The sequence below is a fragment of the Chelmon rostratus genome, chromosome 20 (genome assembly GCF_017976325.1).
Source record: "Chelmon rostratus isolate fCheRos1 chromosome 20, fCheRos1.pri, whole genome shotgun sequence".
Taxonomy (NCBI): Eukaryota; Metazoa; Chordata; class Actinopteri; order Chaetodontiformes; family Chaetodontidae; genus Chelmon; species Chelmon rostratus.
In genome coordinates, this window is record NC_055677.1 from 15,047,438 (window position 1) to 15,059,445 (window position 12,008).

The following is a 12,008-nucleotide window of genomic DNA, read 5'->3' on the forward strand; positions in this document are numbered from 1 at the left end:
TCTGTAAAATGTCTTGGCAATCCATCCAATAGTTGTTGAGATTTTTCAGTCTGGCGGACAGAGCGACCAACAAGCCTCTAGCGTGGCTAAAAAAGGATTTCCATCATGTTCCTACTTGTTCTTGTACCATAAAATATCTTCAAGTTGCACTCATATAAACACAAAGACATTTGTGTACACATAAATGTGTATATGAAGCTCCTAGAACAAACACACACTCACACCCTCCTTCCTCTGCTCCTTCAAGGTCACCAAAGGCTTTAAATCACCTTTCATATGTCCCAGAGTTTCTCAGCCCCCCAGCATCCTCTGGGTGTGCCTTTTTTCTGTCCTTTCTTCCCCTCCTTTCTCTCTCTTCGTCTGCTTTTTTTAGTTACTGGTGATAAATCCCTGCAGGTTTCCCGGTGGCTTCACAGAAGAATGTGACAGCAGGAATGTTTACCGTGACATTTACGCCATTCCTGTCGGCCGCGGTCATCTCCATTACCAGAGCGAGCCTCTGCGGCAGAGCAAACGACGGGCTCATTATGATAATGGATGGAGTTTGCTGGGCACACAAGGACACGCCGATTCGGAGTTCAGCGGTTCATAGGTTCACAACCTTTTTGAACACCGGGGTGGACCAGAAATTCCAAAGACACATACCTTGGTTTACTGAAAAAGCTTGCTTCCTAGGGTCCTCAAACGCATCATCATACAGATTTATACAATGTCAATCAACGAGTCATTTGAAGAGGGAAAATGTGCCAACGTTGATAGAACTTAAAATTAAAATCACTCCTAAAACTCCTGAACTGCTAAAATAACAACACTGAGTCAGGAGTGAAGCAAGTAGCTAGAAACCAGAGAAACAAAAGGTCAGAAAAGGAAGTGATAAGTGTTCCTGTTTAAGGGATTGAAGCACGCGGTGGTTCCCAAACAGATTTAGGCCTGGGCCCAAGGTCACTTTTGCATTAAATGTTGAACTTCAGATTTCTGCAGTGTAATTAAGTGGTGAAAGTCTTTGTTTTTATTAATTAAACATATTAGTAATTTGGTATTGGTGATACTTTGTACTGGGTCAAAACCAAAATTTGTATAATCTTCCATCCTTATCAGTGTTTCATTGAGCTGTGTTTATATACTTTAAATACTTCCATCGCTTTCTCTAACAGCCTGCGTTACTATAACAACTGGCAGGTATGAGCCATTATGTCACTAATCAAAATTCTCAGCTATGCTTCGTTCATATTTTCTTTAAAAACAGAAAATGATGGCCAGCTTCAAACAGATGTGTGTGGTGATTCCCATCTGTTTCGCATCAAAATAACAGCTGCATGTTGATGCGGTCTGCACTCGTGCCACCTACGGCATCAACACGCTCCTCTTTCCTGTAGCATCGTCCATTTCATTCTTACAGTCTCTCCGAACCGAAACTCAAAACGCAGGCAGCAGGTGTTTTTAACTTTCAACAGAATGGATTTTGTGGTTTTGGATGCATCTGTAGTCAGAAACGTAGAAATGGGGGGAAAACGCAGGAGTCAAAACAAAGAGGCACATTTGTTTGCATCGTTGCTTCTCTATTTCACATATACAACCGTCCTATATACAAGCTCAGCCTCGCACAAGCGCACACGCACTAATTCCAGGTTAATGATCTCCTCTGCGTGGCCGCCTCATAGACAGTTAAACACAAGACAAAGGCTGACAGTTTTACAGCACTTTTAGCAGGAAAGAGGGATGCAGCAGTAAAAAAAAACACACTCGCTCTTTGTTTTCAGCACATAGACACACACTCAGACTGTTACAAGGGTTACAACAATAACTTAAGATACCAGATATAACTTTTCACAAGTTCACAAAAGGAGAGACAACAGTGAAAAGTCATGATATATATGACTATTTTTGTATTTTCTACATTTTGCGCCAGATTCAATATCTTTAAATGGTGCTTTTTCACGCCAGAATTCTTTTCTTTTGTGGCTGGAAAAACCTTAAAACTGCACTTGGACCACCAGACTCTCCAGTGAAACCCCTACTATAATCAATATGTTTAATGCAGGGCCAATGGCCTAATATATCATGTGCTGTCTATTTATATGAGTTCCTGAAGGAGGCCATCATATCAACCTGTTTCTGATTAGGGGCTTCTTGTTGCCCAGCATGTGGTCACGACTCCCTCTGAGGTTTCCCAGGCCGATTTGACAAACCAAGTAAATGCAAGATGAAATACAGCAATAATTTGATACGTGTCAAAGACGCATGTAAAGACGGACAGATATGGAGAAAACAACAGATGTGTGAGAGGACAGTGAAGCATGGCAGAACAAACAGTGCAAATTCCTCCATGCCTGCACCCAGAGGTGATAAATGGGAGCAGCGGGCCCTAATCAGATGTTCCGCCTGGGTTATCGGCTCTGTTCGATAGATCGTTACCAGCCGCGAGTGTGCCTCACTTCACCCCCTTATCTCGTCACACTCCTCCATCCCACGGCACTATCGCTCCGACCTGGAATGTCCGACGAAGCCACGAGACTGGACGGGAGATGAAATGAAGACGGGGAGCGAAAACAAGGCAAGAAGTGTAATCTCTTTACTTAGCCCCAATCTCTGCTGCCGTCTCGTCAAGTCGGAGAGTTATGGCGTGAGGGGAAGAGATATCATCAGGGTGGGTGGGCGTGGGGGTGGAGGGGTGTTAAGAGCAGGGTGTGTGACAGGGATGACTTCAAGTGTAAATGGAATGCTCTCTTATAAATGGTTATCTGCTGACCTTAGGTCGACCAACTCCGTGTGTGTGTGTGTGTGTGTGTACACCTCCATCTATGCACCCACCCACAGCAAGAGGTTAGCTGCGTCAGTTCCTCCACCTACTGAAGACAATACTGTCCGGAGACACGCACACACTCGTGCTCAGTGTAAGGTCTGTAGATGGACAATAGAGCTGTCCTGTAACACCTCGTCTTTTACGACAGACATGAAGCTGGACTGGAAAAGACATAACCCGGTTAACCGGAGATGTTTCCCCCATCAACCCTGTTTGTTTCTTGACGCAGCTGTGTGTTTTGCCAAAGAGCTTGACAACCAATACAATCCAAACATCAGAAAAAGGAAGCACTTTAAAACACTGTAACTCAATAAGCAGAATTATTTGTATATCTTGGGCCATTCTTGAACATCACTGCAAGTTCAAGCGAACTTGTAGCGGCAGTGAAATATCTGATACTGTAAACAGATGAAAACAAACACAGAGGTTTGTAGTTTGTTAATGTAATTTTTCTCACCATTGCAGGAAGGCTTCAACTGCCAAGTTTATGTCTCAGAAAATATCCTTTATTCCACTGCAGCATATCTTGAATTCCTCGCTTAACTTCTGGCTAATACTGTTTACGGTATGCTCAAAGTCGAGGTGAAGTGACGGGTGGTCTTGTGTTCTGTTCTGGTCTCTGAGGTTTTGCAGGAAGTGTTTCAAGACGGTTTAGTGAAAAATTTCCAAAGCTCCCTTCTGCATCAAACAATTGACTCTTTGATCGAAGCCAACTAATTATTTGATCATGCTGGGGCTTTGGGACACGTTTCGGTGCAAAGGAAGTGGCTTACCTGGGCTTAGGCGCTGAGAAATGCAGCCAGGCATCATAAGACAAGGAAAACAGCCGTTTAATAAGGGCAGTTCATTTCTGAATAAGCCCAGGGCTGTCTGGACCCGGCTAATCTCCCGAAAACCCACTCCTTAAGGCTTCTGGCTTGTTTGCCTTTAAAGTGTGGGAGGTAGGCTGGTAGAAAGCTTGGCTGTTGACTTAGGTAAGAGGTCTAGTGACAGCTCAGCTATAGCCATGTAATGGGATGCGCAGAGACGGAGAGGAGAGAGGAGAAGAAGAAAGGAGGGTAGTTATGATCACAGACAAGTGCACAAATCATTTTAGAATATTTGTGTGATTCAACTGACACTGGAATGGCCTTAAAACGGGACGCAGTAACTTGGACCGCATCAACACGAAGCCACTATGCATCTTAAATGGACTGGTTTGCTGTCCAACATGAAAACAGCCAAGTGGGAACGCAATCGAAAAACATTCGACAAATTTTAATTTTCTGCCTGATGTGGTGATGATAACAACTGATATGACCCTGAACCCACACTGAAATGAGCTGCCATTCTCCCCGTCACATAAAGCTCTGATCTCTGATGAGTCCAGCAACTGAATGATCCATATGAGAGAACAGTGAGACTAAACCTCAATCCGGCCATGTTAAATAGTCGTAGTGCCAAATTTCACAACTTCAGGTGCAATAAAAGGTGCAAAAAAAACATCACCTGGATTGGAGTAGCACTCACCCTAATCCTATCACGCAGCCAGGGAAAACCAATGCACACAGCAAGTGTAGCTAAGTGTGAACAAAAGTTTGTAAAAACACATCTAAATTTTATCTGACGATGAAATACAATACAAAACAGCTCGCCAATCAAAAGAAAGGCAGGGTCAAGCTCACCTGTCAATCACTGAATTTAAGACAGTCGGAGAAGAAAAAGAAGATCGACTCTGCAGTCGCAGATGGATTTCCTGGATTATTATGGGACCTTCCCTCTGGTAAGACCCAGCAGACAAACAGCGAAGGATGGGAGAGCAAACAAGCACTGGGAGCTTTGGGCTGCGCTCTGAGCCAAGCCAAGCTTAGACAGGACTCCGCACCTGTCCGTCTGGCTGGCACGGGAGAGCACACGGCGATGCAAGCTCATCACAGTTAAATGCAGATGACACAGGAACAACATTTGGAGTTCCTGTTCTGTGACCTGTGAAACCAAAGCCATTTCTGTGCATCCCTGACTCACAATATCCACGAGGTAGCAGCTCAGCCACAAAAACCAAACCCGATCGGAATAGCAAATTTTCCCCTGCTGGCTATTATAGCCCTCACGGCGGCTGCGGGTATTTGTTCAACAATATGTCACCCATCATTAATTGAGCATTGACCTCTTCTATTTGTTTTCCACTGGGATACACCTCACCAACAGTGGCCAGTGTCTTCCCACTCACTCCACAATATATTACCTTGTGAGGGATTTATAGACGGCCTGTGACCAGAGCCCAGCATCTGAAAAGGGTAGGTCATCCTTTTTCCGCTACATGTGTCTCAACTGGAGTTCTCCTAAAATACAGGTATTAAAAAGATGTGACTGTACTATAAAACCTCACACAGCGTCTTCTCAGAGGGACTCATCACAATTTTCTGCACATATACTACTACTAAGTATACATATGTGTCTGCTAATTTATGATTATCTGTTACCTCTGACAAATAAAATGGCAAAATCATTCAATTTCATGTTGCATGTGTAAGCCAAAAAGAAAAAAATCTGCTATCTTTATGTGTTTGTGCATGAGACAAACAAAACGGCAACCCACTCATAAACAAGTGCATAGCTCTACTAGAGGTCTAAAAGTCTTTTAACAGTGACTGTTAGCATTACCCGAGGACCCTGCTGGGCATTAGGACATGTTCGGAGCTGCAGCGTGTCACACAGCGTGAGTCATTCCGCACACAGTGTCACTTCACTAGACCTCAGTGGAAAGCAGGACGTCCGCAGGGCAAACAGTGATGAACGTGCTATTCTAGGAATGAAGATGAAAAGGGAGCTGGAAAATATGCTTCTGGTCCCCCAATTTGAAGTTTTCCACCACTTGCTTGGCTTTTTTTTTTTTAATGGGTCATTCTGAACAAGTGATGAAAGCTAAGGAGAATGGATGACTGAACAAGAGGTCCACATGAATCATGCAGAAAGGGGGGTGGGGGGTGGAAGGCATATGGTTTGCAGAGAGCACACTTGAGACTGGATGTAACGCAGGGGCTCCTAAATCTACCCGAGCCCCAAGAGAGTACCCTCAGAAAATGAGCTCTCTTTCTGCTACTGCTGCAGCTGGCTGTGAAAGACATCAGCTCAGGACAAAGCTTAAATCACTGTCATCTTTTTATTTGGTCACTTTAAAGTCTGAGGTCCTCACATCCACACGCAGGGAGGATCTGCTGACGTAAAAAGGTGAATCGAGTTTTAAATCAGCGCATTGTTCTCCGCCTTGATTTGGTTTCACAAACACAGGTTACGTGGAGAAGGTGCCTTTTAATGAGTAACTCTGCTTCGGGCTCTGTCTGTTAATCCTGCTCTGTATTTTCCAAATCGCTTCAGACAGATTGTTTGGCTTCCCCTCTTTTCTTCCTTTCATTTATCTTGATCCTAATTTGTAGTTTTACTTCGGCCACACGTGATATCCAGATTTTTAGGCCGGTTTTGAAACAAGAAGGACCACCCAGAAGAGTTTCAGCCCACTTTCTACTATAGCTTTCTAAGTCACTCCACACAAACCGCTCCAATCGAGCAAAGAGACGCATTAAAAACCAATCGGATGGCGATGACACACGGTAGTCGTGCAAGGCCTTATTTGCAAAGCAGATGGAAAGCCTTGGCCTGTCCAACATTAATTACAATCACATTCAGGGAGGAAGCTGTCCCTCCTCCAGGGCGGTTAGGACTCTGTGTACGGCTGGAGGAGATGGCAACCTAATCCCCCGGTCACCGCAGAAATCTGAGGGAATCGTCAAAAGATGCACAGGACGCGATTAATCAAAGTGCAGAGCCAGATGTGCAACAACACAGGAGTATAAACCCAAACTTACACAGCACAGGAATACCAAAACCACAGACACACAAACACCACGCCGCCACCATCACACTCCCACACAGAAGCCAACAGAGGGGCTTCGATATATGATACCAAAACGACGGCCTCCTCCTGTCTGAATATCTGGTTTTCATCACTGCATGTTGCAACACCCATACTCACAGGACCAATAAGTAGAGAAACATTTGCTTTTTCTAACTCCAACCCTAATTCTCCTCTACATGTGTGGCACTGGGTGACTATTAAATGGTTTATAAAGGTGAGGGATAAAATATTTGAAGGCCTTCCTGTTTCAAGTGAAGCTGAAAAACATGAGACTACAATCTCCAGCAGTGATACACTCCCGCTGCTCTCATGGCTGGATCATGACAATGCCCTTCGTTCCCAAGGAGAATGACAATCAGTCTGGATTTAAGGCTCCTTGTCCACCAGCGTCTGACTCTGGCAGCGCCTCTGTTTATCTTCAGGCGCTCTGTTTAGAGTCTCCCAGTAAACACTGGAGCTGCTAATGGAAGGAAGGCCTTTTCGCTTTTATGTTCCAAACTCGTTATGATTAAAGTGTCCCTCTTTATCGCCACCGGAGCTAATTAAAGGCAAATCTGCTTGGGTAACACAAACAATGCGACGCAATTTACGCGCAGAAACCACAAATCGCTGCTATGGAGGTCAACGGCAGGAATAGCGCTTTATATACAAATACCCGCGGTGGTGGTTGATGGTTTGTAAGTGTATTTTCCCCGCGAAGACATAAATCATGCACGAGATTGCACAGCAGGACTGACCACAGAATTTCGGTCCGACAAATGAGCGGAGGAGGGCCAATCCACCCGGAGAGGGGACGTGTAACAATAAATTACTCCGAAACAATACATACTTCATCAGCTTTCTTAAACCACAGAAGAGACGAGGGACTATCGGGCCTCTGTGGGGTTCACACAATGAGACAGTTCATGACCCATTGCTGAACGCGCGTAATTGTGCGTCTGTTGTGCTAGTGTTCAGTGGAAATTAAAATGTGGGTCAACTAAGAGCTCCATGTTTTCAATGTAAAAACAAAAAATAAAATCAATAAATTGACATCACTTTGCTGTTCTTCCCAGCGACCCTCCTTTTAAACATTTGCTCGCGCCAAACACCTGTTCACCCTTAATTCAGTCTTGCAAAGAGAGATTTTCTATTTGATTCGTCCATCCAATAAAACCATCTCACAAGAGCTCAATTACGCACAAAATACGGCCGATAAAATGAACTAATTTCAAGTCTTACCTAGATTGACGAAGCTCATCACCATATCTGCGTCATTTAGAAAGGCAGTTTCTTGGTATGTGGCCAGAGGAGGACTCTGGGTCGTCCGCATGGTCTGATACCGGTCCAGCATGCCTTCCACTTGGCTTTTCTCCTCGCTGGATATGGTGTTGTATAAGTCCAACATGAAAAGTGGAGCGGAGTTGTACTTCCCGTGCGACAGATGCGGTCTCGGTCTGTGCGGCAGCCCGAGGATGGACAGGATCTCCTTCTGCATCTCCCTCTTCTCGTGCGTCCGCAGCCGCCGGTGGATGAAACCCGGGTGCACTTCGTTGTTTCCATCCAGTGAATAATTACTCCCTGCGACCAGGAACATGCAATAATAAGCGCTCCACCACAATCCGACCAAGGCAAGCCAGCAGCTGGTCATGGTGTTGTCCCGCTGTGCTCTCCGGAGTCCCAAGTGTGTCTGGCTTGGAGCTTTAGTCGCCTATCCCAATGCAAAATGTGCGTAATGGTAACCAAAGTCCGTCGCTGTTATCTGTCGCAGCCGCAGATCAAAAGCGAGGAAAGACTCGTGTGTCAAGCCATTTGAAATACTTTCTAAAGAGAAATGCGCAAAATAGTGTCGGTCCTGCTTTCATTTCTGATTCCCGTAGCGCGTTGTGCTGCTTCAGGATAAAGTGCACCATGTGAAACTTTATTCTGAGCGCTCCGGTAAACCGGTCAAAAGACGCCGTTTGATACGAAGTCCACCAATAAAAGAGTAACAAGTCCTCTGAACGAAGCCATTTTACTTAAGCGGATGTGTTTGCTCTCCAAAATATAAGATTTTCCAACGTTGCGCACTGACAAAAGCCGCCCTTTAACGGTTGAAGTGGGCTCAGTGACGGTCACCTACTTCTTACAGGCTGTGTGTGAGAGTCTAACAGGAATCCGCAGGTTGCAGTCCATAATATGCGTGCGCGCGCGTGTACGTGTGTGTGCGTCTCTGTGTGTATGCGTGTTCTGAAACCGCCCACTCCGTGCGCACTTAGCCAGAGGTGGAGCTCTTCAGGCTACAAGGACAACTCTAACATCATATTTCCATATTTTGTCCACAGCCTGTCCATTCTCATAAAAACACGAAGTTACTCTACTTTGCATTTATGTTGCTCATAATGTTCCTGCGACGTTTTTACAGTCTCTGTGATAAAATGACTTCATCATAATCCCAGTTTCTGATATTTTTGTTTAACTTGTGTAAGTTATTCCTCGTACTGGGGTGTACGGCTGGACAGTTTTCTGCAGCAGAGTACGTACAATGTGTTGCTAAAACCTCTGTTTTATACGGTTTCAATAGCTGCACTTTAGTTGTAGCTTCTTGCATTTTTTTACTCCTCCAAGCTGAAAAAGTGCGCACTTTAATGAACTCGTCAGATCTGCTGTAATGAAGCATGTGCTCCATCTTGACATCAACAGTCAAGTTGCGTGTCCACTCCGCTGAGGCAGAATAAATGTTGTCCAGTTGAGGCACGACCCCTGACGATGGAGTGAGAAACAGCAAGCCTTGACGCGCAGCACCTCCTGAGGAGGAGCGACCTGATCCCCTTCTTGGAAATAAACGCGCTTCAGTGTTCAAATCAACGGAGTCACACCTGAACTTTAAACCAGCTTCATGATGGGGCTGCGCCGTCAACTCATCACCCTTCCTGCTCAGTGAAAACCATGCACCTCGAAGTTTAGTCATTATGAAACTGACTTTTTTTCTGATGAACTTGGAGAATTAAGTGTTTCTTAACGGGCTGAGAAATGTCTACTTCTTGAGCTAAAAAAAAAAAAAACACTTCAAACTCCTCTTAGATTAGCTAGAAAATGCAAAGTCACAAAGCTCATGAAAACTCTTTGGAGATAGGTGGTTGCCAGAGGACAGCGACCCTACAAACATATGATGATCTTATAGAATATGATGCACTGTTGTAGATTCAAGTACACAACAGTGTACAAAGTAGTTCAAATGAGCTCAACTTCAAACATCTACAGCAGCAAAATGCAACATTCACATGAATGCAGCAGTAATATTAAGACAAAAATATCAGATATAACAATAAAACACAGACAGGCACCATTTTACTGTAAAATTAGAACTTCTTTTGATATTTTAAGTAACTTTTAACTGATAATACTTCAGTACTTTTACTTAAGTAAGGTTTTGAATGCAGGACTTTCACTTTTCACAGCATGGTATTCATACTTTTACTTAAATAAAGGATCTCAACACTTCTTCCGCCACTGATGCCACATAGTAGCAGAGTACAGCTGAATATGTCTCAGAAACCTCGATGTCACCAAAAAAGGAATTCCTTAAAATCCCCATTTCCTTCTCTTCCTCCCATGATGCCTTTCACTCTAACCTGTGTTATGTCTTCGTGGTCCCTTCAGACTGTGATGGTCCTGGTGATAAGGCCCAAAGGTGTCCATATCTCTGTGTCTCTGCTACTGCTGCTGCTGCCAGAGCCTATCTTATCTGCATGTGAAGAGTGAGAACCAGCATCAAAGCTACACATACCACGACCAAACACGCGCACGCGCGCACGCGTGCACACACACACACACACACACATAGACTTTACTGCTGGGTAGGTTTAAAACTAAATACAACATCTCACTCTAATACAGCTGAATTTAAATGTCATATTCTTTAGTCCTTTTACAGCATGTGAAGGACGCTCATGTTCTTGCATGTTATTGCTCATTCACTAAAACTGGTCATGTGGGCATTCATGTCATATTACTGCGACCACTCTGCAGGGCAAACCGAACCAGAGGAGATTTCTAGATTTTAAAACGTTTTTCCTGTCTGCCAAGAAGAAATCCAGTCAGCACACTATGAAGAGGACACACAAAGGCTTAAAACTGTATAAAACTACATGTGTATCTGTGTGCCTGTGTGCGTCTGTTGGAGAGGAAACCGACTGATCAAGCTCTAAAATAACAGAACCAGGGCTGAGGACACCATGCTGGGCTGACAGGGAACCAGTGCTCTCAAGGATGTCATTTATCAGCTTTTTTTTTTCATTTTTCTTGGACTCAAAAGTCCCATTTACTTAAATCCCTGATTTATAATACAGATTCAGTGGTTAAGCTTAGTTTGAGCATAAAAAAAAAAAACCCTCCTTTCACTGGCAATGATCCAGTCAATGGTGAGTTTCCTCAAGATGCTTTTTTGGCTCTATCGTTAAGCACAGAAACAGGGAATAGTCCTTTTGAGTATAAAACTATGAAAGGAAAAGGGTGATTTCAATCGCCTTGTGCGAGTCAGCTCATGGAATTCATGTTTTAAACACTTCACGGGCCATTAACCTCGGGCATGTGTCATATTAAACAAACAAGTCAGCACAAAAGCATTCACAGCTTCTTCCTCGTTGGTGCTTTCCAGTCCTGCCACAACGACCCAGTGATTAAGAAGCTGCTCGCTGTGGGCTGACAATGACTTAAAAAAGCACTTAAATACTTCTATATGTCCTCAACATTTTGCTCGACTTAAGCAAGTGTGTGTGTGTGTGTGTGTCCCCGGAGGCAGAGCAGGTGATGTGTGTGTATGCTGGGTGAACTGGAAGCAGAGGGAGGAGGAGGAAACATTAAACAGAGGTTCTGTGTCCTGTCATCACACTGTCTAGACAGGACACCTCCTAGACCTAATGAGGTCTTTGTCTGAATCTATCTCTTTTACTCACATTTACTGCAAACACACACACGTCACCATACATCTTGGTTTTAGTTAGTTTCGTCCTCAGTCTTCCTGTGAGACATTTTTATTTAAGAGCATTAAAAGGTCACCGGAGAACACAACACACACACATAGAGACTCTTGTATGTGTGTTGTGTTCTCAAGTATGACACACACACGTCCCTCCAACACGCAAAATTAAGGGGAAGTGTGCTCCAAAACCAAAGGAATGCTTACACCTGGCACAGTTCTGACAAAAAGTGCTGAATCCTCTGCAATAATTACAGTATATTGCTTTGGGTACTAGGTCACACTCACACACACACGCGAACACAGGTCTTATCCCAGTAATCAAGTCTTTTTCGAGTCAAAGGAACAATGGCGAGCTGCTGCAGGTTTTG

At 44.2% G+C, this 12,008-nt stretch overlaps 1 protein-coding gene across 1 annotated transcript in view; it reads right to left on the minus strand.

Moving 5' to 3' along the window:
* bmp6 (bone morphogenetic protein 6) overlaps positions 1-8,818 on the minus strand; it is a 43,377-nt gene extending 34,559 nt beyond the window's left edge. The window contains exon 1 of the mRNA XM_041961140.1: positions 7,920-8,818. Coding sequence (XP_041817074.1) covers positions 7,920-8,328 — 409 coding nt within the window. The 5' untranslated portion in view covers positions 8,329-8,818. The remainder of the gene's footprint in view (positions 1-7,919) is intronic.
* Between the last annotated feature and the right edge of the window lie 3,190 nt (positions 8,819-12,008).